This window comes from Ranitomeya variabilis, chromosome 5 (genome assembly GCF_051348905.1).
Source record: "Ranitomeya variabilis isolate aRanVar5 chromosome 5, aRanVar5.hap1, whole genome shotgun sequence".
In the NCBI taxonomy this organism is placed as follows: domain Eukaryota; kingdom Metazoa; phylum Chordata; class Amphibia; order Anura; family Dendrobatidae; genus Ranitomeya; species Ranitomeya variabilis.
The window spans coordinates 214,100,066-214,127,557 of NC_135236.1; the positions used below are offsets into that span (position 1 = coordinate 214,100,066).

General features: G+C 43.0%; 1 protein-coding gene across 1 annotated transcript in view; it reads left to right on the top strand.

Annotated features, from left to right (window-relative positions):
* Positions 1-27,492, top strand: part of UNC13C (unc-13 homolog C) — a 1,212,529-nt gene that overhangs the window by 1,092,788 nt on the left and 92,249 nt on the right. The window contains exon 31 of the mRNA XM_077263773.1: positions 2,161-2,308. Coding sequence (XP_077119888.1) covers positions 2,161-2,308 — 148 coding nt within the window. The remainder of the gene's footprint in view (positions 1-2,160; positions 2,309-27,492) is intronic.

Consider the following 27,492-nt stretch of genomic DNA (forward strand, 5'->3'; position numbering starts at 1 on the left):
ACCGAGGGAGCAACAGTCCTTTATGCCTTGCTCCAGAGACCGGCAGGACAGCTAATTTCAAGTTACTGATCCGCCCTATACCCAGGAGGCATGGTGACAACTTGTGGAGGCTGGGGCGTGCTAGAGTCCCTGTAAAAAGCCTCAGGCCACCAGTCAGATAGGGTTTGTCCTATCCATCCGGGGGACAGTGAGAGACACAACATCCAGAACATCTACAACAGTTGTGAGGACGTTATGAGAAGCTCAGCAGTAAGGTACTACAACACCTAGGTGCTAGAGGAAGGCTACTGATTTCCACCTGGATAAGGGGACTCTGGATTTGCCTTCAGACCGGCCGGACTCTGCCTACCCTGTGATCTGGTGCTCTGGACTGTGGATGCTGAAGCCTTCAGTAAAAAGGTAAAAAGACTGCAACCTTGTGTCCTCGTTCTTCACTGCGCCTCTCACCATCCACCATCTACACACTGGGAAGCCCTGGGGACATACTTCACCTGTGGGAAGGTATACCATCTAGCTGCCATAACATCACCCCAGCGGACCCCTAAGCAGTGTCGGTCACCCTGACCGAATACCACAGGTGGCGTCACGAACATTTTCCCTTTAAAGACCTTTCCCTTTTTTAATACGGACGTCCCTAGGGCCACAGACCGGGTTCAGCCACCGTGACATCCCCCTTGAGAACCGAAGGACCCGGTACCGAGTACCCCACTGCCCTACGGGGGCGCTCCAAGAGCATTTCTTTAATCAAACCCTACTGCAAAGTGATCTTTCTGGGTCTATCTGGGCTATGGGCTTTGCAGCATTGGTAAGTTCAAAGAATAAACAGTGTTCAGTTAGTCCAATGCTTTCTCAGCCTTTCACCAAGGTTTCCAAAGGCACTTTACTTGCTTTTTATATATATTTCTAACTCTGGTTATGTAAAGATTGTGTGCCTAATGTCTGTAACTAATCAAAGTATGGTATTATTAGCAAAAGACAAATAAAATCTAAAAATTCAAGGACCTGTGCTTGGATAGGTAAGGGAAATAGCTTGTCTAATATTTATAACCTGTTTTAGGGAAAAACTCCGTCATGAGATAAAAATAGACAACTTGAAGGGGATTTTCCTCAAACTGAGGCAATTTAATTCATTTCCCTATCCAAACGATGATCCTGGAGTTTTATAGGTCTTCTATTTGTCCATTGTGAATAATTCCTCGATTGTACTCATGGTGGGAACTTTGAATACTGTGGCAAATACCTTGGAAGAAATGCTACTGGAACGGAATCATTTAAGTTCAAATAGAAGCTTTGACATAACACGAACAAGTTATAAAGTTGAGCATTCAGACATGTTTACCTATCTTTTTTGGCACACAATATCCCCCTATGTGGCGCCTTATTTTTTTCTTCTGAACCGTCTTGATGTCTATAATTGAGAGGTACATCAATTTTACATTTCAATTTGTGCACTTGTGGCCCTATTACCATTCTCTATAAGTTATGTCTTAAATGTATTGGCTTGACGATGACATTTCTTCCAGGATGTTAAAGGGAATCTGGTAGCTGATATATGCCTTTAGGGCAGCATGTATCAGCCACTGGCTGAGTGGTCTCAGCCATGTATATTTGTCTCTGAAACACTGCGGCGTTTCAGAGACAAACATACTTTTTATCACCTCCGAGGATACGTGCACGTAAAGACCAAGGCTTGTCAGTCAGTGTCAGCTGTACGCCTCTATGACTAGTCACTTGTGTGGCTAGGTCTCAGGCGCTGATGAAAAATATGTTTTTCTTTGAAATGCAGCAGCGTTTCACAATACAACATACATGGCTGTGATCACACAGCCAGGGGCTGATATATGCTGCCTACAGTTTGATCAGCTTGTATCAGATGACAGGTTCTCTTTAACTTATTAAGCAAGCCAGAAGTGGCCACTTAACAGTGTATGGAGCTATGGTGCTCAGGTCTGTGCACTGCTACATTTATCTTTTGCCATATCCAATCTGTAACAGTGACGGATGTCAGACTGCCACCAATCTTATGTTGATAACCCTTGTTATGGGAAACCCTTCTAAGATTACAATACTTGTGTAACTATTTATTATTCGATAAATAACTTTTCTAAAAGATAGATATCTTGCAGTGCCAATATCTGCTATATTTTTTTTGTACTATAGCAATACTTTCATGCTGGGGGAAGTGGATTAAAGAAGAATTTCCTGGAGAAGAGCCAAGATCTACAATCACTGAAATATGCCCTCAGCCTCTACACTCAAACTACTGATGCTTTGATAAAAAAATTTATAGAAACGCAGACATCTCAAGGTAATTGTGGTTCATTTATTTTCTTATTAATAATTTAAATCTGTAGCATCTAGTGAAAACATGGTGATAAACAGCAGTGTTTAAAGCAGTTCTCAACTTGTTATTTTCATTAAGCAGTCAGTGAATCATTGATATTGTCATTAATGAATGGGCAGAACTTTTCTCATCTCCATTCTAGAATATGGGCTGAACGCATTTTATTGTCTTTGTCTCCAGGAAACCTAAAAATGGTTTCCCAAAAATTAAGCAGTTGCCACAGCTAGAGATGATACAAGGATATTGTTAAATCAATAAGATACTTTAGCTGCTGCAAAAGCTTTATTCCCATCTCAGTTACCCTTACTTTCACTATACAGTCCCAATTCCCCCCAAAAAAGTTACGACTCTGTAAATTGTAAAGAAAACAAGAATATAATGGTTGAAAAATCTATTGGAGCCATATTTGATTCACAACATAACATGGAAGTCATATCAAGGTGAAAGTTAGACATTTTCCCATTTTATTTGAAAAAATTAAACCATTTAAAAATTGATGGCAGCAAAACACTTCAAAAATATTGGGATGGGTTAAGAAAATACTAGAAAAATAAGTGGTACAAATGGAAAACAGCTAGAGGGTCAATTTTCAACTTAGTCAAAGGACTGTATGAAAAGAGCATGTTAGAAAGGCAGAGTCTCTCAGAAGCAAAGTTGGCCAGAGGTTCAGAAATGTGTGAACAACGGTGTTTAACAATTGTGGAACAATTTCAGAAAAAAATGTTTCTCAACGTAAAATTGCAAAGCCTTTGAATACCCCACTATCTACAGTACATAATGTCCTCAAAAGATTCAGAGATTCTGGAGAAACCCATGTTCACAAGGGACTACGCTTACAGTGTGTATTAGATGCTTGTGATCAAAGGAGGCACAGCATTTAAAATCTGTATGATATGATTGTACAAATCACTTCATAGGATCCATTAATGCAAGTTAAAGCTCTATCATTCAACAAAGAAGCCATTTATCAACACAGTCAGAAAACGCTGTGTTCTTCTCTAGACCAAGCTAATTTAAAATAGACCTAGGCAAAATGGAAAACTATTCTGTGGTCATCTGAATCAAAATGTTACAATTTTAAATTCTTTATGGAAACTACAGTTGTATCCTGTGGACTCGAGAGGAGTTGGATCATCTAGCTTGTTAACAGGTCACAGTTCAAAAGCCTGCAACAGTGCATGACTTTTCAGAAGTATTTTGGTGCTCAACTGGCCAACGGCAGTCTGGATTATTCAAATGTCTAACAAGCTGATTAATACAGTAGGTGCTTCTTATTCGACTTAAAGGGGCTGTGCAGTGAAAGCAAGTTAGGTCTATTTTTCCAGCATGAATCATCATTGGGACTACAATTCATCAACACTGCAAAGTTCCTGGCGGGGGGGGGGGGGTTACAGCAGCTTGGTCAAGAGTTGAAGAGTTGGATGACTCATGCAGGGAAAAGAGACTTCCTATTTCTATATAAAGCTTTGAAGAATTCAACTAGTCTGTTTTGAATCATGTGATGTCATAGACCTAATGGAAAAGAGAAGAATTAACTAAGTACAAAGGCAAAATGAGCAATTGTAGGGACACAGTGCTATGTAATATGATGATTGCAATGTATTAGGAGGATAACTACTTTAATGGGGATGCTTCTTTAAGGTTTGGGTTTGCATTTATTTCTTCACACAAAAACATTCTAGTATTGAAGGTTAATTTGAAATTTAGATTGTGTTCCCTAAGAAAGTCAGAGAGTGGTGACAAATGCTATACAGCACTGCGGTGTATGTCAGATGTAAACACAATAGTAAAATACATAGCACAAGTGCATAATGTAAAGCCACAAAGAATATAATAGGGGATGCCAATGAACAAACTGTTTATAATATATTGCTTGGAGATAATGCATTGGGTGTACCCTTGGGGCAAAGCATATTTACTACCTTCTTTCCAAAGATAATATTCATTTGGTGCAGCAATGGAAAAAAATTAAAGAAGGTAGATAAAAATGATGAATACCTTTCGACTAATTTTTACATGCTTTATCATTGTTGCCCTTTAAATTATAATGTGGGATAGGATATTGTGACAGAAATGTGAACTGACGAAAATCAACCAGTAAGTAACTCATTCATTTGGAAAAGCAATGCTAGTCTGAACATATGGGCTTGCACTAATTACCATTTACTGACATGTCTATATGACATTTTAGAAATTGACTTTGGCTAGAATTCCCTATTAAGTGCATCTTTCTTGATTTACACAACTAATTACCTTCCATTAGTTATCCAAGAAGTATTTTATTCTTCTCACTTTAGGTTCGGATGTATTTGATATGGTTTGTATACTACTGCTTTTGTGTTCAATCTGAATTAAGCAGCATGGCCGTCATATAGTAAAATGCTTCATAGAAAATTGACTCTGCTCTTGGTGCATTTCACCTGGTTTTCATGATAACATTCAAAAGTAGAATAAAGTATATTACAATAGAACACATATTTGGCTAAGAAAATACATTTATAGAAATAATTTTGAAGAAATTTGTTATACATGCAACTAATATAACGCTCACCAATAAAGTGGAGTTAAAGGCAATAAGTGAAAAAAGCAGCTGTGAATGTGTCCCTTTATTGTTTCTGAATGGAAGACATGAGATCAAGATCTCAATATATTCTGCAACTGACAAAAAATATACACGGTATGTTTCCCTTCAGGGGGGTTTAGCTATTGATTCTGCCACTGGAATATATTCTTGACATAGAGTAGTAGAAAAAATTTGGAACAATGAAATCAATCATTGTACATAGGATCTTCATTTGACAAATCTCCTATCAGAGGAAGCTTGTCTCTTGCGGATTGAAATGCCAGAGATGAGCTTTAATTTTCCAATATGTTTCCATGAGCGTCACTATCATCAAATCCCAGGACTTGTCTAAATATTTTTTTTTTACTTCGGAAGGATATTTGCTAGATATTAATGTACAATGTTGTTATATCTGTTACATTGACCCAGTGCTGCTCCTGTCAAGAAAATCCATGTGTTAATACTTCAGCGCCTGAGGAAATGTTTACAGCCTCTTAGTTAAGGGACCATTTCTGGATTTTGTTACTTGTAATATAAGTGCAGTACGTTTTTGTGGAATCTAATCTAGACAGTAAAGTGTAACCCGACTACAATGATTAAAGCAATAGATTTCTGAACATGCAGATGTTACAATCTGTACGTTGACATGCTTGGCACATTGCGCCGTTACTGGAGTGTACCCATGCAGTTTTAATAGCGTGGCTGCCCATTTACTTTGTATTATGCTCGAACGAACACCATGCCAAACAAACGTTTGACCACGCTGATCGTTTATCTAAGAAATGCTACATCTGTACTTCATTAGTGTTCGTTACTCCATATCTAAAGCAAGGAGCACCAATTCTACAATCCAGTAACACTTTCAGAGCCAGTCCTTTATGTTGATGATAGGTCATCAATTTTAGATTGATGAGGGTTGGACACTATATAGTTGACAAAGCAGTGTAATTCTGCTTCACAACTAAGCACTTCGGGTCGGCGCCAGCACCAGGAACAACTGATCAATGGGCAGGGCGTTGTATTTCCACTGATCTGATATTAATGACCTATACTAAGGGTGGATCATCAATATAAATCAATATAGTCAATTGTATTTTACGTAGTATTAAACTAAAAATAAACTGAGAGATTTTGCTAAAGGTAGAATAGGAGATAGCGTGCAGTACTGGTCAGCGGCCACTAAGCAATGTAATGTTTGCTGTACTTTGTACTTTGCTGTTCTACTCCATACATTGCTTATACCTGGCCGCTGCTAGAGCAGATGTAAGTTGATCAGTGGGAGTATGGGGTGTCGGATTTCCACGGATCTCATATTATTGGTTTGTTCTGTGGATTGGTAATCATAATGTGTGGGACAACCCACCATTAGAAGTCCTAAAATATTGCTTTGATATTTCATCAAATTCTGATTATGTAAAGGACAAATGCTTGAACTCCCACTGATATTAAGCATGGCAGTTTTTTTTTTTTTGGGGGGGGGTTTCCATGCACATCCACACATTTGTAGAAAACTACCATATGTCATTGCTAACTTAATTGTATCTCTGCACCAATTCCCTGTGCAATGTCTGGAAAGGACTACTGTATAGCTAAAAAAAAAGGAGACTTCTACCCCATCATTCTGGTGATTGGCGTCAGTTGTCAATTGTTAAAAGAGGATTTAATTCATATCCATCAGAAATGGAAATCCTAAAGGGATATCTCCATCTTCACATGTGAATCTTATCTTGAGAAAAAACAAGCACTTTTACAATTTACTACTCATTAAAATCTACAGTCATTCTTGAGATATTAACCCTAAGAAACCAACCAACGCTGCTGTCTCTCTTGCAAGTACTGCAATGAAGCTGGCCAGGAGTAGGAGGTTATAGCTCGTTCCAGAAATCCTGGTCATTGCTCATGTTCTACTGTCTAGCAGCGGTGGTCAGTCGCCAAGACAGCAAACTATAAACAAAAGAAAAGGGAAGTGTTAACATGTCAACAATAGCAGAAAATATGTAAAAAATGTAAATGGCAAGATTGCTTCAATTTACAAGCCCTGTTTGACAATACTCATTTATGATGACAACCCTTCAGCTCTACCGTGATGCCAAGAATTACTTATTTTTGTTTTTGTTCTACACGTCAAAGGATGATTTTTTCTAAATACAAATTATTTTATATAATGTAATATTATTGGCAAAAACATTGAAAAGCTTTCAGACCTAGAAATTAAAGTAATAATGATAACCGTATTTCAGGGTATTGTAAATTGCATGGATTTTATTGATAATTTTCATCACAGTTGTATATGGTGATACTTACTGAAGTGAATACCTGTCATGTGTAGTAATATAGAAGGACTTCAGGTTTATGAGCATTTATGAGATGAAGATATTTAAATTTTATATGACTTACAACTTTAATTTTTCACTGACATTCATACTGTATATCTTTGACTACGTTTCTTAGCTCTTAAAAACTGTTATTGCTGTGATGTGGCTGAGGCCAATTTCTGTATTTCATGTTATTTTGGTTGATGCTTAGTCATAAAGTCAGGGTTAGATATATAGTGTGGATAATGAATACCACATGTAGCTAAAGAGGTTTTCTGGCTGCTTAAAATAGTCCTGATGCACCAAATATATAAAAAGGAAGAAAAACCGTACTATACTAGTCTAATGTGTAGAAATGCTGCATTAAGTAAATAAATAGCAACAAATAGAAAAAAATATTGTGCACTTATTTGACATTTTTGGGTAAAAAAGTGTAAAAGCCATCCCACAGTGACAAAGTGAACCCAGTCAGGATGGTTTCTATCTGTACCTCATGATATGCCAACATGCCTAATTATAGATGGGGCACAGCAGGACCTGTGTCTGACTGTGTTTAACACCTGCCTATGAAAGCTGAATAGATAAAGGTGTATAGCTCAGGGGACCATCCTGATTGAGTATACCTTGTTGTGGCAGAATAGCTTTTACACGGTTTTTTATTTTAAAAAAATGCAACTTGATATTCTGCTTTATTTTAACATATGTTGCTATTCATTTTCTTACTGAAGTGTTCATTATGTTTTTATTCTATATTACATTTGTTAATGGCCTCAGCGCACATGTACACCAGCATATTACACCGTAGACTTATGAATCCCCTCAGCGCACGCATTGTGCGCTGCAGGGATTCACCAGTTTCAGACCCTGGACCGGAGAGTATGTATACGTTATACATCCTCCTGGCCGGTGAGCGCGGTCTCGCTTCCATACTTATATGCAGCAAGGCCGAGGCATCCAGTCGACCATGCCCACTGGATGGTTGCATCACTAGATGGAGCGCTGCTTCGCTCAATACAAGTGTATATATAACTATGTACATAACTCATACATACCCTCCAGTCCCAGCTGTGAAACCAGCAAATCCCCGCAGCACACAGTACATGCACTGGGGGGATTCATAGGTCTGCAGTCACACAGAGTGATTGCAGACTTTTCGATTTGGAATGGACAATCCCTTTATGCACATCTAATCAAATACATGGGAATACAAGGCTGTTCAAATTAATAAACCTTAATCAATAATAAATTCAATACAATTAATTATCAGAAAATGATTTCAAAACTCAACAACAGTTTGGATAATTAACGATGCAGTGCTTTATTAAGGATATCATTCAATATTATCCAAATAAATACCATATAACTTTATCATAAAACTTTAACGACTCAGTCCTTACTTGACTCAAGTCAATCAACCAGTCTATTGTTAAATAATTAATAAAAGATCACACAGCCAGATGACTAAATGTTGCCTCCATTCAATAAATCAATGCGACAGTAACGATTAACAAATAGAGTGGGTGGGAGAGTAAAAATCTTCTGGATCCTGTCAGAATGCCAGCACATGCATTCTGTCAAGCTTTAAAGGGAACCTGTCAACAGGATTGTGCACAGTAACCTACACACAGTTTCAGGTCGTCGCCGTTATATTGATTACAATGATACCTGGGTGATGAAATCCGTCTTGTGGTTGTTGTGTAATCTTTACTTTCAGTTTTGAGTTAATTATATGCTCATGCCCCGGGACAGCCTGTGGGGGGTTGGTGCATGTGGTGCTCTGATTATTCATACTGATGGCTCCTGACAGGTCACTGATCCCTCACTGACCTGCCCTCCAGTTTGCATAATGAATACCTGCACATACTGAATTAAAAAAAACCTTCTACAGGCAGGTGCACTGCAGCATAATAGCATGTCCTAGTAATAACTGTTCTTGATGTTATTGAGCACGTAAAAACAAAAAAAAATAATTTGAAAATGGCACCTGCCACTCCTGCGCAATAGCAGCTATTGGTGTGTATATAGAGGTGATCCGATAGCTGCTATTGTGCAGGCGCCGGTGGCGCCACCTTGCTAGAGGAGAAAAAATATTTCCTCCTCCAAAATTTCCTCCACTGTCGGCACCTGCCTGCAGAAGTGTTTTTTTTTCTTTCAGTATGTACAGATATTCATTATGTAAACTAGGGGGAAGGTCAGTGAGGGAGCAGTGACCTGTCAGCAGTCTGTATTATGAATATCTAAGCAGAGCACCACATGCACCAACCCCCCACAGGCCGCCCCGGAGCACGAGCATATCATTACACAAAACTGAAAATAAAGATTAAACAACAACCACAAGACGGATTTCATCAACCCAAGTATCATTGTAAGCAGTATATCGGCGCCCAGCCTGAGTACATGTGGGGGTTGCCTGGTTGCTAGGGAATCCCCACATGTAATCAAGCAGGATAGTAGCTGTAAATCATTCAGCTGCCGCGATGAAAACTAAATCTCCGAGCAGTCATAAATACTCGGAGGACACCCGAGCGTGCTCGGGAAAATCCGAGCAACTAGTACACTCGCTCATCACTAATAATTAACTGTCACTATATGAGTGGTCAATCCATGGATACCTAAGCTACTGCAATGCCCTGCACATGGGGTAAGTGATAGTAAGAACTATCCTCCATTTCTAATTGGAGGTATTTGCTAATATTATTATTATATCTGATACATATTGGGATAGGAATTGGAGATGGAAAAACCCCTTTAATACATTTTACCCAGGTAATTCATAAAATTCCATTCACTAAGACATTCGACCCAAACCCACATCTCTGCAGCTAAAACTACAAGACTCATAAACTAAAAATGTATTTAAACTCCAGCCAGTAGGTGAAAGTCCTTCTAATGGCAATTATATTTTAAGGATTTCACATCCACGGATAATTAGCAGCAATAAATGTGTTAATGCCAGTACTAAGGTTAAAACGATCTGCTTGACTTATTCCTGCTTATAGCATGAGGCGGACAGTAAAATAAAAAATTACTTTGTAGACCTTATACTTTTCGCATTCATTAAATTAATGACAACTCAACTTAATCATTTAGATAGAAAACTAAGACTTCTTCAATTAGAAAACCCCAAATCTTCACTAATTGCAAATTTCGATGACTGACAATGTGCTTAACTGTTAAATAAATCTTACCACATTCCGCAGCACCTACAATAAAAAATCATTCCTAGAATAGAAACAGTTTCATCTGTCATTATCAGATCCACAGTGTTATATATTGCAAGAAGCACCTTTAATTACTCCTTTCATGTAAAATATTAGCATAATGTCAAGATGTAGAAAAGGAGGTTTTAATAGGAAAAAACACAGGCTGCTCCCTGGAAAGGTCTTAAACAGAATTGCTTTGGCTTTGTACATTGACAGCTTCTCATCAGGACTGCTTTTGTGCATATTAATGAGCAGTTTAGACCTGCCGTGTATCTTACCGGTTCTTTATACTGCAGTGGGGAGCTTGGTTTCTTGACACATCTTAGATAGACTGTGTGACCAAGGCTGCGCAAAACCACAGGTGCTACCGTGAACCTGAAACTTTTGTCGAAAACCTAGCCAACAGGAAAATTATAGGTAAAATACAATTAGAGCACTTAGAAATGTGTTTACAATGGCTTCTTTGGCAATGCAGAAGTTACTATCAACAGCTTAGGAGAAGCCATTTTTTTCTTGAGCAGGTGCTGACACAGTTCCTTATGCAGTTTTCTCTGTGCAACGCATATTCAAATATAGCACTGTATAATTTACTGCAGTGAAGGGATAATCTAGCCAGGGATTAAATGGAGACTTTGAGCCGTTCTACAGAATATATATAATGAGGTTATAGAATAGCTCTGAGCTTGTGTTAATTGAAAGACATGCATAGAATTACATTTATACAGTAACATCACAGAATTGTCTCAGCCAGAAAGGGCAATACAGGTCCATGACTACTTAGGTCACAGGCAGTGAATTCAGTAAGAGATGTATACATTTTATCATCTAAATGAGCTATCTGGGACTTCTGTATTTTTTTAACATGGGGCTAAGAACTTACAGGCAGGTAGGTTTGTAACTACCTGGCCGTTCTTCCCGGTGATTTAGAGTGTCACGGACTGTTTTTCCTAATGATTATGCTGCTTCATTTGATCTCAAGTTAACAAAGCAGCTCTTCCTCTACTGATGGGGAGTCACTACCAATGTCATACTGAATGACAGCCAAGCTTCCCATAGTTACACAGCGGGAGTTGATTGTCCATCAGTATGACATCAGCAGGGATGCCTCATCAACAGAGCAGAAGAGAAGAAGCTGCTCTGTTGACATGATATCAGCAGAAGCCACAGAAACACCAGCAGGAGTGGTCTGTGACTGCTCTAAGTCAGCCGAGATCAGCCCTGGGCAGAACAAGCAGATAGTTAGCAACTATACCTGCCTGTACTTAACCCAATAAGAAAAAAACTGTGGCAGATAACCCTTTAATTCTAATAAAGTAGGGCATCTCCCAGTACTTACCTGAACACAACCTCACAAGATCTCCTTTTCTACTGCCCTTTTATCTCCTCTTCCCACAATTGAATACACAATTTCTCCCTTGCAATCCCCCCTGCTCTGGAGCTCTCTACCCCAACATATCAGATTGTCGCCTACTGTGGAAACCTTCAAAAGGAACCTGAAGAACCACCTCTTCCTACAAACCTACAACTTACAGTAACCACCGAACCACCAAACCGCTGCACGACCAGCTCTGCCCTCACCTATTGTATCCTCACTCATCCCTTGAGACTGTGAGCCCTGACGGGCAGGGTCTTCTCTCCTCCTGTACCAGTCGGTGACTTGTATTGTTTAAGATTACTGTACTTGTCTTTTATTATGTACAGTATACTCTTTTGACATGTAAAGCGCCATAAATGACTCTATAATAATAGATAATAATAACAATAATATGGCAGGCTATACTACACATAATGCACTGATCTCATTGAAAATATATAACAAAGTTTCAGTAAGTTTTGTATTGCCTATAAAGTCACTCCATCCATGATTGATGACAACACTTTGACTTCTTACAAGAATTGTATAATTAGACACAAATCATTTCAAACAGTGGCTCCCGGGTCATTTAGGTAAAGCAATCGCCCCAAGACCCACGCTTGGTACCACCACCTAAAAGGAGATTTTACGGGTGGAAGGTAGATAATCAGGCACATATAGTATTAAAGGGCCACTGTCACCCCCTCCAGCCATTATAAACTAAAAGAGCCACCTTGTGCAACAGTAATGCTGCAGTCTAACAAGGTGGCTCTTTTAGTTTTTGATTCAGTTAATCCCTGAATAAAGCGTTTTAAAGTTTGCCACAAATACCTGACTTTGTACCTGGAGGCGGTCCGAAGACTCCTCTATGAATCTCCCAACTACCGTCACTCTTCTCTTCAGGGGCGATGGTCGCCGCCCCCTGCATGCTGTTTCTTCTTAAATCCGGCGCCTGCGCTGTGCGTGCCTGCCTGGGGCAGGCGCAGTCTTCATTGTCAGTCACAGCTCAGATGCAGGGTGCCTGACTGCGCCTGTGCAGGCAGTGCGGCCACCCTGTTGCTGAATCCCCGCCCCGCACTGTGTTATTCATTATGCACAGTGCGGGGCTGGCATTCCTGGGCATGCGCACTGCGCTGTTCAGGTGCTCCCCCATCTCGGACGCTCCCCCTGCTCCCCCGCCTTCCAGCATTGTTATTTGCGGCTGCTTCATTCCAAACGCTGGTGAGGATTGGTGTATATTGCGGCAACCTGCATCTGAGCTGTGACTGACAATGAAGACTGCGCCTGCCCCAGGCAGGCACGCACAGCCCAGGCGCCGGATTTAAGAAGAAACAGCGCGCAGGGGGCGGCGACCATCGCCCCTGAAGAGAAGAGTGACGGCAGTTGGGAGATTCATAGAGGAGGCTTCGGACCGCCTCCAGGTACAAAGTCAGGTACTTGTGGCAAACTTTAAAATGCTTTATTCAGGGATTAACTGAATCAAAAACTAAAAGAGCCACCTTGTTAGAATGCAGCATTACTGCTGCACAAGGTGGCTCTTTTAGTTTATAACGGCTGGAAGGGGTGACAGTGGCCCTTTAAATAGCCACCATTCAGTTGAACACCCATCATTCTAATATATTTACCATTTATGAATTCTAAAAGTAAAGTGGAGCGCCCCCACTGCCGCAGGGCTGAGGGATACCCGGTACCGGGCCTCTGAGTCTCTGCTCTGGGGTTGTCACGGTGGCTAGGCCCGGTCCGTGGCGCTGCCTGTCAGGGGGACGTCCGGAGAAAGTGTGGAATAATGGTGTAGTTGTGATATGCCGGTCGCCGTAAATAATGAGGACACCAGGTTGCAGTCTCTTTACCTCTTTACTGAAGATCTCTGGGTCCTCAATCCGGAATACGGTTAACCAGGCTGCGCAAGTCCGGCTGGTCCAATGGCACCTCCAGAGTTCTCTTTGCAGGTGGAAATCTGTGCCTTTCTGCTAGCGCTATGTGTTGTGGTCCTTCCCTGCTGTGCTTACAGAAAGTCCCCACAACTGTTGTGTCTGTTTCTTAAGTTCCCTCACAACTCGATTAGATGATGTTCTGCTAATCTTCCGTCCCTCCCTGATGTTACGGTTAGGACGGCACCCGTATGATGGGTAGGCTCGGAGCTCTTCCGGGACCCTAGGCTCGCCCCTCTCCACAGGTTGCCCCCTATGTCTTCGTAGGTGATTTAGGTGAGACAGCCCGCCTATGACTGACTGTCCTGCCGTTGGTTTGAAGTATTGCTTGAAGCTAGATTTATGAATACTTCCTCGGCGTTCCGGCCGCCGGTTGTGCGCCTCAGTAGGATGTTGCCTCGGTCTCACAGCACGACTACTACTGGTATTCTCCTTGTTGCTTTGATCTCGTTTCTCACTCAGCACAATCTATCTCGCTTCTAATCCTTCCTTGGGCACCGCCGCTATGCTGAGCAGGCACGGTCCAGTGACGTTCTCTCAAGTTGCCAGGCCTCTGTCAGGATCCCACCCCCGACAGGGGCCCTACCGAATCTTCCCCCACAACACCCTCTGCCACAAGGTGTTGCCTGGTTCCAACCCAGTCAGCTTTCTGATCTAACTTCCTGCCTGACCCCCAGTTTTACCAGTATGTGAGGAGTGGCCTAATGAATAGAACCCTTAGCTCCCCCTGGAGGCCCGGCTGTGAAATGTATTGGTGTCTGTGTTACCTGGTCAGGTGAACTCCTTCAGTGCCATCAGACGTACCATAGCTCCCCTTAGTGGCGGAGCCACAGTACTGAAACGACCAGGACTCTGGGGCGCTGCACTCCCCCCCGGTTAAATCCAGTACTCCTGGACTGGGAAGAAAACAACAATACAGGTTAGCAAAAAGACATACAATTTTGAAAATGCAATAACAATAAATAAGCTTGAACAGAGCTTCCCTTTATGGGAGGTGAGGACACTTGAACGTTACAAACATGGTTAAACATCATAAATTACAGGCTATAAATAACTCCTGTTACCCAACCGGGTATTCTACTCAGTGCAAACTTTTGAATCATAAGTTAACATTGTCTTTAAGGACGTACACTTCCTATCCACTAAAGACTTACTTATAAAAAACACTATAATACCAATTAACTTTTCTCTTTTATTCTCCTACTTTAAGTCTGCAGGACCGCCTGTCCTAACGGCACCAGACCTTCTGCCTCTCCTTTCTATACAGGACCGCCCCGTTCAGCCCGGGCCTACTGCCTTTTCAACTACTATACACAGTATAGAACATAACATTATTTTACAATAAAATAATTTTCTACATGTAAGCATTATCATCACTTTCTCTTGTCAAGACATTATTGCTATCTATCTGTCTTAAAGCAATACCACTCTTTAAATGCAACAAGTGAACATCCCCTTTAAGAGAGGACCAAGTCTTTATGAGGTAGCACATCTTCTCAAACTACCAGTCCATACTCAGCAAAGGCTCCGGTGCGGTATCTTCGCAAAGAGTCCTTCTTTAAGTAAAACCAGTAGGGAGCACCTTTAAGAAGGTGCAAACTATTTACAAGCAGTTTGTATCATGCACTGTTCATGATTGCGGCAGTTCTTGATAACGAAGAAGAAAATAGAAAATAACCAAAAAGCAGCAAGGATCCCGGGTCAACAAAGGGATCCCTTTAAGAGTTAACCCTAGACGGGTTTAGCAGCAAAGTCAGGAAACAAACAGTTTAAAGAACTATGTACATGTTCAGAATACTAAAACATTTATTTGAACCAATCAGGAGGCAGCACCGGCGGAGGCAACCCCTTTGGGTATTGCGAACCGCCTGGTACTGCATAAGGGAGGCTGTTATCCCAGCTGGGGGTCTGTGTACCCACAGTCTTCAGTTCTGGGGCAGTAGACACGCGGGTCACCTGAGGAGGCACCTGCGTGGCCCCGACAGCGGTGGAGGTTATAACGCGGCAAGTCGTAGCCTTCACGATCACGCCCGTTGGGGTGACCATGGTGGTCTCAGTGGTGATCGTGGGCCGACCACAAGGGGGCACCTTGGCTACGGGAGAGATCTTCTCCGGCACCTTAGTCGAGGGTTCCACCAGCTTCTTCTTGTGGACGTTTAAAGCGAACCATCCCTTCTCCCCAAAGTGCCGGGTGTAGGTAACTTCATCCCCGGGGTGGAGGTCCCGGTCTGGGTGACCCTCCCTCAAGTGAGACTCGACATCCCTCCGATTAACAAACACTTCCACATACAGGCCCGGTTCTTTGATGAAGCCCCAACCTCCGCGGAGCCTGAAGGTGACGATGGTGCCCTGCCTGCGCCGGGCCTGGTGAGCGGTGGGGTCCTTGCGGGCCCGATCCTTGACTGCCAAATCTTTCTGGTGGTAGGTCTCTAGTCCGGCCTGGTATTCTTTCTGTTTCTCCTGCCATTGCTGCTCTAGCTGGACCTGGTATTCCTCCCAGCTTAGGGCCTGTACCATCTCTCCCTCCTGGGTCTTCACCCAGGGGAACCCCATAAGGTTAGATCCTGGGTTCACCCAGCGGCACACTGTGCGCTCTGCACGGACTTCACACAGCAGAGCAGTGGGTCGAAGCGGGGCTTTCAGGCAGTGTTCCATACCCGTGGGCTCCTCCCATGGCAACAGGCGCTGAAGTCTATGGGTCCCAGGGAGAGGGGGTGCCGCAACGGGGCCTACTAGCAAGCCCTCGGCCGGCGGAACAGGGTCGGCGGACTCACCAGCCGATGCAGGCTCTTCCTCCACGGCGGGTTCCTCTGGCGGTGTCAGCGAGGACCTCTGCAGCAGTATAAGATCCGATGCTGGAAGACTGCTGTCCGGCGCTGCCTGGTGCGGAGCCTGGGCCTTCACATTCAGCTGAAGGAGCTGGTCGAGCAAGCTCTCCATCTCGACCTGCAGGAGTTCGGTGCTGTCCACGAAGAACTGGCTGCTGTGCTCATCCGGATAGTTGGGGGAGACTTTCGCTTCTACCCCACTTTCGGGTTCAGAGCTGCTGGCCATGGCGTCCCCCACATGGGTCGCTTCCTGGTCTTTTTCCCGCTCTCTCCTTCGTGGGCGGTGTCGTTTCCTCGGTCTCCGCCCTCCATTGAGGATCAGGAGGCGGATCTCTGCTGCTGACGGACACGTCCTCACAGTGCAGAAATATTTAGACTGGGCGGCCATTGCCCTTCACGCTCTCCAGCTTGTCTACGCCCACTCCACGCCCCTCTTCTTCTCCTGCGCTCTCCTCAGCACTGTAATGGCGGCGGATTTTGGCGGCAAGTGGCACAGCACAGTCTTTGCAATTAAGTACAGTCCAAGCACAATAAATCACAGTTCCAAGGCACACATGACCTGATTCTTCAGGCTTAAGTAGATCCTGTTCGTGACGCCAAAATGGAGCGCCCCCACTGGCGCAGGGCCGAGGGGTACCCGGTACCGGGCCTCTGAGTCTCTGCTCTGGGGTTGTCACGGTGGCTAGGCCCGGTCCATGGCCCTGCCTGTCAGGGGGACATCCGGAGAAAGTGTGGAATAATGGTGTAGTTGTGATATGCCGGTCGCCGTAAATAATGAGGACACCAGGTTGCAGTCTCTTTACCTCTTTACTGAAGATCTCTGGGTCCTCAATCCGGAATACGGTTAACCAGGCTGCGCAAGTCCGGTCGGTCCAATGGCACCTCCAGAGTTCTCTTTGCAGGTGGAAATCTGTGCCTTCCTGCTAGCGCTATGTGTTGTGGTCCTTCCCTGCTGTGCTTACGGAAAGTCCCCACAACTGTTGTGTCTGTTTCTTAAGTTCCCTCACAACTCGATTAGATGATGTTCTGCTAATCTTCCGTCCCTCCCTAATGTTACGGTTAGGACGGCACCCGTATGACGGGTAGGCTCGGAGCTCTTCCGGGACCCTAGAGTCGCCCCTCTCCACAGGTTGCCCCCTATGTCTTCGTAGGTGATTTAGGTGAGACAGCCTGCCTATGACTGACTGTCCTGCCGTTGGTTTGAAGTATTGCTTGAAGCTAGATTTATGAATACTTCCTCGGCGTTCCGGCCGCCGGTTGTGCGCCTCAGTAGGATGTTGCCTCGGTCTCACAGCACGACTCCTACTGGTATTCTCCTTGTTGCTTTGATCTCGTTTCTCACTCAGCACAATCTATCTCGCTTCTAATCCTTCCTTGGGCACCGCCGCTATGCTGAGCAGGCACGGTCCTGTGACGTTCTCTCAAGTTGCCAGGCCTCTGTCAGGATCCCACCCCCGACAGGGGCCCTACCGAATCTTCCCCCACAACACCCTCTGCCACAAGGTGTTGCCTGGTTCCAACCCAGTCAGCTTTCTGATCTAACTTCCTGCCTGACCCCCAGTTTTACCAGTATGTGATGAGTGGCCTAATGAATAGAACCCTTAGCTCCCCCTGGAGGCCCGGCTGTGAAATGTATTGGTGTCTGTGATACCTGGTCAGGTGAACTCCTTCAGTGCCATCAGACGTACCATAGCTCCCCTTAGTGGCGGAGCCACAGTACTGCAACAACCAGGACTCTGGGGCGCTGCAAAAGACTTTTATGGTATATCCACAGGAGTCTGTTCATAGGAGTATATGTGACTTGAAAAGCTAAAATACAGTCTTCCCCTCACCAATCAGACACTGTACCATCGATGTTGATATTCTAACTAGTATTGCTTTGCTACAATATACAATATAAGAGTTGTAATTTTCACATATACAAAAATATAATCTACACAATATAATAAATATATTAAAAATAAATAAATGTTTCATAGATGCAGTAGATATTGACAAGGTGCCAAAAATTCTACTAAAATTACTTATATTAGATAAAATATTAATTAATAGTTCATATCACAAACTTATTGTCACTGTTGCATGCTTTTCATGTAGTTTTTAACCTTGACTAAAAATGGAGGTGTTTCTTTGACTAGTTATAAAAACGACATTCATTGATTTGGTTTATACTGTTGAATCATTTTGATATTTTTAATGTGCCCTAAAATACCAAAGAAATTCTTTTCATTGTGATTACTTCTGTATTGTGTAAAAAAAAAAAAATGTTTCCCGGAATTAAATTGTGTTCAGAGCATAATGAATTGCATGTTTTATACTAAGGAGTGCAATTCAATCATGCTTCCTACAGGCTACAGCAAATGAAATCTTGAAAGAGGATTACCGACAATACAACAGAAATATTAATGCAACATTTTCCTAATCTGTTCTTGGATATAAGGGCACTAGCTTGATTAGGTTTTTTGACACATGTAGAAAGCTGAGATCTACATCTTACAGCAGGTGAATGCTACTGTCATTTATCCCATGCTACCTTGATTAATCTCCAAATAAGAGTTAAGGAATAACTAAACCTTACAAGAAGATCATTGGGTCTGGGTCCTGAGACCCCCACCAATTACTGAAAACCCCCCACCTGCCTAAAGATTTGCAGCTCAGGAGCCAGGAGCACATGACTCCTGACAGAGCGCATACAGAGAGGGGTACGTCTGCAATAGAAAGCGCATCATAGCGCCCAAAGAGTCAAATTGAACTGGCACATAGGCTAACATTAGGTCCTTGTGCTATGCGGTTAAAGATACAAGTCAAAAATACTTTCATCTGAATGGAGGTTAAAAGGAATCTATCACATTGAAATTGCAATCCAATATGTAGGGAGCATGTTATAGAGCAGATTGAAATGTATTGTGAAAGATGTATGTTGTATTTTATAACTTGTTTTTTAATCACTTAGGGGTAGCCTGTTATATGTAAGAATGAATGCTATCTCTAGAATCCATTATATGACTTGAATATGGCACATTTCAACAGTTTTCCCATCTGCTGCACTCTCTGCAATTTTCAGTTGTCCCTGAGTTAGTGGGCGGAGATAAGTTGCCATGATATCTCTCAAAGACTTTATAATTAGAGATGCCAGGCTACTTATCTCCTATCTACCTATAGAACACACTCAGAAGCCACAGTAGCATGAAGTACATTACGCAGCAGTACAGAACATTGTAGCTGTGAATCCACCTGTTTTTCTATCCAGCCGCTCTCTTCTCACCTTCCTTTTTTCATACACTTCCACCAGAAACATGTAACCCCATCCCTCAGTAAGTTAAAAGTCTGACTCATCTCTCAAGATAGGGATGATAAGAAATTAATAATAAGTTGTGGAAAAAGCATTTTTATCCAATAAAATATATTGCAGTGTGTCTTATATTTGCTTGTGGTTTACAGTGGATATAAAAAAGTTAACAAAGCCAAGAACAATCATTTCCGATTTTTTTCCCCTACAATTAAAGTTACTTGTTATCTGTACAATTGAATTGAGACACAAACTAAAATCTTTTACATGAAAAAAGAAAAATATAGAACAAAAATAATGTGGTTGTGTAAGTATAAACACCCTTAAACCATTGGCGTAATACAGCCCCCCCCCATAGGCAGCCTCTCTATTGTTATGCAGCCCCCCATAGGCAGCCTCTGGTGCTCTGAGCTCCGACCCGTTCATCTCCTGACAGCGGATGCCGGCCAGGGATGTCAGCGTGCCCGCTGTCAGTGTCTGCGTCAGACTCTGAGAGGGGGATGATGTCAGAGGGAGCGTCATGCTCCTTCTCCCATCAATGCGGTCAGCTGTATCAGCTTGATGCCGATACAGTTGACCCTGCAATGACAGGCGGGGGCCCACTGCTGGCACCAGGCCCCCTCCTACTTAGGGGCCCCATTGCGGCCGGCTGGCAGAGCAGGGAGATCGTGTTGCTATGCACACGTTGATACACTTGCAGTAGCGTAGCTCTGGGTAGGCCGCTTCAGAGTGCGGGGCCTTGGGAAATTACCCCCTCTGCCCCCCCAGAAGCTACTCTACTGCCTTAAACTAATATTTTGTTAAAGTACCCTTTGAATTTCTTACAGCATTCTGTCTTATTCTGAATACAAAACTCCCAAGTACATTTTGTGAGCGCACGAGGTCTGGCAATAGATACGTCAAAAGACCCCGACCTCACCTAATCAGCTCAAAACAAACCATGCCAAAAGGAGAAAAATTCAGAGCAATGATTTATAAAACAAACTTTAATTGCCATAAATAGTACAAAAATATATATCAAAACATTACATTATTTAATGACTAGAGCACAGGATGAATGTCCCAGGAATGCTGGAAAATCGCCCATCCCCCACTCCCCCAGATGTAAATACCCTTGTAATGGTATGCATAAGGAAAAGCACCTACACTATCCAACCAAGGTCACCCCAAAACAGTGGGATTCTATAGTAATGCCATTAAGTATGGTGGTGGAAAGAGGGTGCTAGCACTTACCACTACACAGAGGTAGGAGGGGGCGGACGGGCGATGGTCCCCAACGCACGTTTCGTGGCCACCAGTGCCACTTCCCCCTGAGGAAGTGGCACTGGTGGCCACAAAACGTGCATTGGGGACCATCCCCCGACCGCCCCCTCTTACCTCTGTGTAGTGGTAAGTGCTAGCACCCTCTTTCCACCACCATACTTAATGGCATTACTATAGAATCCCACTGTTTTGGGGTGACCTTGGTTGGATAGTGTAGGTGCTTTTCCTTATGCATACCATTACAAGGGTATTTACATCTGGGGGAGTGGGGGGATGGGCGCTTTTCCAGCATTCCTGGGACATTCATCCTGTGCTCTAGTCATTAAATAATGTAATGTTTTGATATATATTTTTGTTCTATTTATGGCAATTAAATTCTGTCTTATTCTGTAGGAGTTTATCAGCATGGCACATCTAGAATTAGTAATCATTGCCCACTCTATCTTGCATTAGCACTCCAAATCTGTCAGATTGCAAAGTCATTTCCAGTGCACAGCCTTCTTCATGTCAACAAACTTTTCAATTGGATTCCAGTCAGGGCTCTGGCTGAACCATTCCAGAACTTTGATCTTCTTCTGTCAAAACTATTCTTTTGTTGATATGGATGCATAGGGTCATTGTTATGTTGAAAAGTTAAATTCACCTTCATCTTCCTGAAGCTTTTGATGCAAAATTAACTAATAATTGAAACTGACCATAATTACCTTCACCTTGAATAAAGCTCCAGTTTGGTTTGCCTAAAAACAGCCCCAAAGCATTTTACATCGTCCACCATGCTTCACTGTGGGTGTGGTGTTCTTTTGATGATGCGTAGTGTTGGCGTTGCTCCAAACATACCTTTATGGCCAGAAAGTTCAGCTTTGGACTTATCATACCATAACACATTTTCCCTCATGCTTTTAGCAGACTTGATGTAGTTTTTGGCATAGAATAGTCAAGCTTCCATGTTTCTGTTTGTAAGAAAAGGCTTTTGCCTTACCACCCTACACCACAGGCCATATATATGAAGAATTTGAAAGATTGTTGTCACAATCTTTACTTGCCACACATTTCCGTAGCTCCTTTAATGTTGCTGCAGGCATCTTGGCAGCCTCCCAGACCAATTTTAGTTTAAATTTGACTGGCTAATTGCAACCATATCCCTGATTATAAAAATGTATTCATACTAATGCAACCACATAATTTTAGTTTTATTATTTTAATTTAGTTTTTTTAGTTTAATTTAGTTTTGTTATTTTATTCCCCCCTTCCACACACACCAAAAAAAATAATATTTTTTTCAGTGGAAAGTCCGAAATGTATTATTTTTGGTATACATTTGGTATTAAATTTTACGTGACAAAAACTTGGCATTTTAACATGGTTGTATAAACTTTTTAGATCTACTGTGTATTTTTGCACAGTATGCTAAACATACAGTGCCTATTTATAGGATTTAGTTATGCAGTCACCCTACCTCTTCTGAAAAGGTTTTCAGTGTTGCATAACTGTGTAAAGTTTTTCATCCTCTTGTAATAACCGTATTATATCACAGATCATAGAATAAAGGTGCCACAATTTTCAATCTCACCGCAAAAAACACCATATATTAGAAAATAGTATACTCAATAAAACTTAGCATTTAATAATTACCTATAAAACAATTTTTATAATAAAAAATACAAACACCACAGACGACCTTGGACTAGTGCCAGTTGTTTGACAAGAAGATAAAAGATACAGGGTGCACTGTATCCCTAATGGCTGGACTACCTATCCCCTGCCTTGCTGCGGAGGTTGGTACCCTATATCCTGGGCAATGGTGCCCCCGCTCAACGTAGGCTCTCCCTAAATCGCCCTAATGAGCCCTTAGGCTACTTTCACACTAGCGTTAACTGCAATCCGCCACAATGCGTCGTTTTGCCGAAAAAACGCATCCTGCAAAAGTGCTTGCAGGATGCGTTTTTTTCCCCATAGACTTACATTAAGCGACGTATTGCGACGGATTGACACACGTCGCAACCGTCTTGCGACGGTTGCGCCGTGTTGTGGCGGACCGTCGGGACCAAAAAAAACTACATGTAATGTTTTTTGCTCACGACGGTCCGCTTTTTCCGACCGCGCATGCGCGGCCGGAACTCCGCCCCCACCTCCCCGCACTTCCCCGCACCTCACAATGGGGCAGCGGATGCGCTGGAAAAATGCATCCGCTGCCCCCGTTGTGCGGCGGAGACAACGCTAGCATCGGGAACGTCGGCCCGACGCACAGCGACGGGCCGAGCCCGACGCTAGTGTGAAAGTAGCCTTACTTGCAGGAAAGAAAAGCAGGACAATCAAACAACAGACCAATCATACTAGATAAATAGTCCTAAATAATAATTGATAGCATGTGCCCAAATATATTGCACATGCCCCAGTGCACTAGTGTGTGCTTCAGATATATTTGCACACTGTTTAATATTGCACCTTTTCCCAAAATGGAGAAACCACGGGACACCTATATTCTGTGCCTATATATTCCTACCTATCTGTGGGGGTAGGCACCCTATAATCCTGTGCAAATGGCACCCCCACTCAACATAATCTCTCCCTGATTGCGCCCTGCACTACTTACACAGGGAAATAACTTTCAATCGCAATAAGCAATTATAGCAGCAAGTCCCAACAGGTGAAATAAAGTGCTAATAAAGCAACACACAAGTGTCCGTAACCAGGTGATATGACATTTAAAGTATGTAATTCTCGACGCGTTTCCCTGAAATCAGTTCATCAGGAGACATACTTATGACTATCAGAAAACTTATCTGAATGACGATTCAGGAGGATAAGGATCGCACTCTAGTTCAGCAAAAGCGTCCTTAACGGTAAGCGGTGGGGAACAATGTCCATCCAAAACCACAGGTATCTGTCAGCCCGATTCCTGTGGTTTTGGATGGACATTGTTCCCCACCACTTACCGTTAATTATTTTAGTCTACTCTCACACTGCCCTGGTATACTGCCAAGTCATAAACAAGAAAACGTATGCGATATGGTGTAATTATAGCAAAAATAAAGCACAGTACTGATGTCTCATCTTTCTTAATATACTGTAAGTAGAAAAAGATGACTAGCACAATTTGTAATAGTTTTTTTACTTCTTATATTTGTTTTTGTTATGTAATAAAGATAAAGTGGAAACTTGTTTTAATTGTAGTTGCTAAGCAAGATTTCTTATTTGACTTGATGTCTAAGATAATAGTAATTGGCTTTAAGCCCACAGATTTTTAACCACTTATAGCAATGTGCTGCGGCATAACTAGGGTCTGATGGGCCCCTGTGCAAGATTTAGACCAGGACCCTCCTCCCCATTCTAAATAAACTAAAATAATTATAATAACTAAATATATATATATATATATATATATATATATATATATATATATATATATATATATATATTATAAAAAATATACCTTCTATACTGGTATATTTGTCCCTCATCGCGGCCCCATTCTGGTTTATGTCCATTATCCTGGGCCCCATCCTTTTATATCCTTCTACTTGGCACGCTGCCTCTTTTTCCCTGACTTTAATTCCATGTATCATACTGAAAATTTACAGAATGCGTATTGACATGTCTGTGATCCTCACACCTAGCCCCATCTTTCGATCTTATCCTACCTTTGTCTTCATCTTTGATGGTAGTCAACTGCTGCATTAACTGCAATCTGCTAATTGTCCGCTGCTGTGAACTGTTCTCCACCTCCTTCCTCCTCCCCTCTCTCACCTGGCTTCATTTCATGGACACTTGAATGGTATAAGTTGAATGGAGCTGGTCAGACATGACTTTAGTCAGATGTGACATCATTTAAAGTGACATCTTTTTAAGTGTATCATCACAAATATACCAGAAATAGTCCAGAAATTGGCCAGATGGTAAGACTAATCCCTGTCTTCTAATTTCACTTGCCTTCTTGTCTTCCCCTGCTCTTTAACCATGCTCACATTTGCCCTCACTGTTTTTGCTCCACTAATCCTCATTCTCGTTCGCTAACCCCAAACCCCTGCACCCTTGAACCAAATAGCTATCTCCCCCTCTCTCTGATCCCCCCACCTCGCTTCATCCGCAGACCACATGATCCATGATCTCTTTACTTCCCGCAACCTTTCCTTCCTGGCCCTCACTGAGACCTGGTTGACCCCCCTGACACGGCCTCCCCTGCTGCACTTAGTTAAGGTGGCCTCCACTTTCCCACACTCCTCTCTCTGGCAACAGACATGGCGGAGGAGTGGGTTTCCTTCTTTCTAAAAACTGCCACTTCAACCCTAGCAGACTCCAAGTTTCTGGCCCTTACTTCATCCTCTGGACTTACACAGTGGTCCTCCACAGCTACTCACACAGACGGACATACACTAGACCTCATCTTCACCTGCCTCTGTTCCTTATCTAATCTCACAACTTCTCCCTTCCCCCATCTGACCACCATCTTACTCACCTTCTCATCCTTGTCCTCCTCACCTGCCCCCTATGTCCAGCCACTACCACATCCTCGCAGAAACCTTGCACACCTAGACATTCACAGACTCTCAGACTCTCTTCTACCCCTGTCCTCCATATCTTCACTCCATGACACGGACAGCGCCACCGCTTTCTATAACTCCACCCTCACATCAGCCATAGACTCAATCGCCCCTCTCATGCATGGCAAAGTATGAAAAATCAATAGGCAACCCTGGCATAACAGCCTCGCCAAAAAACTCCTATAAACATCCAGGGTCGCAGAGCGGCATTGGAAAAAACACGCCCGCCAGGCGACTTCACTGCTTTCAAACAAGCTACACTTGCCTTCAAACTATCCCTCACTTCTGCTAAACAGACCTATTTCACTAACCTTGTATCTTCATTATCATACAACCCAAAATAACTGTTCAGCACATTTAACTCTCTCCTCCGCCCACCACTGCCACCTCCAACTCAGCTCATCTCCTCTGAGGAGTTTGCCACCTACTTCAAAAACAAGATCGATCAAACAAGGCAAAACTTTACTGTTTCACCACTCCATATACCACACCTCTGCCCTTCCCTAATAACTTCCCTCTCCAACATCACTGAAGGAGAACTTACCTCCTTTCCAAATCACACCTCACCACCTGTGCACTTGACCCCATCCCTTCTCACCTGCTCCCCAACCTCACTAAGGCTGTTTTCACATTTGCGTTTTTTGCCGCTGCGTTTTAGCGCAAAAAAAGCATGCTTTTTTTTTCTATATTTAACATTAAAAACGCATGCATTTTTTTGTATGCATTTTGCCGCGTTTGACGATGCATGCGTCTTTTCTGTGCTTGCGTTTGGTTGCAGAAATGCAACATGTAGTAATTTCTAGAGGCGTTTTTTTGCGGCAAAAAAACGTATTGCTGTCTATGTAAAAGCATGCGTTTTTAAGCACATGTGTTTTGTTGCGTTCAAACACATGCATTTTAATAGAAAAAAACAATAATACACACTGATAAGCCACCCCCCACCATCAAGGTGATAAAGGGATCCAAACCTTAACCCTAGCCCTAACCCTAACCCTAACCCTGATAAGCCACCCCCCACCATCAAGGTGATAAAGGGATCCAAACCCTAACCCTAACTCTAACCCTAACGCTAACCCTAACCCTAACCCTGATAAACCACCCCCCACCATCAAGGTGATAAAGGGATCCAAACCCTAACCCTAACCCTGATAAGCCACCCCCCACCATCAAGGTGATAAAGGGATCCAAACCCTAAAGGTACCGTCACACTAAGCGACGCTGCAGCGATAGCGACAGCAATGCCGATCGCTGCAGCGTCGCTGTGTGGTCGCTGGAGAGCTGTCACACAGACCGCTCTCCAGCGACCAGCGATGCCGAGGTCCCCGGGTAACCAGGGTAAACATCGGGTTGCTAAGCGCAGGGCCGCGCTTAGTAACCCGATGTTTACCCTGGTTACCAGCGTAAAAGTTAAAAAAACAAACAGTACATGCTCACCTGCGCGTCCCCCAGCCTCTGCATCCTGACGCTGACTGAGCTCCGGCCCTAACAGCAGAGCGGTGACGTCACCGCTGTTGCTTTCACTTTCAGTTTAGGGCCGGCGCTTTAGTGTCAGGAAGCAGAGGCTGGGGGACGCGCAGGTGAGTATGTACTGTTTGTTTTTTTAACTTTTACGCTGGTAACCAGGGTAAACATCGGGTTACTAAGCGCGGCCCTGCGCTTAGTAACCCGATGTTTACCCTGGTTACCAGTGTAAAATATCGCTGGTATCGTCGCTTTTGCTGTCAAACACGGCGATACACGGCGACCTAGCGACCAAATAATGTGCAGACCTTCTAGCAGCGACCAGCAATTTCACAGCGGGATCCAGATCGCTGCTGCGTGTCAAATACAGCGATATCGCCATCCAGGTCGCTGCAACGTC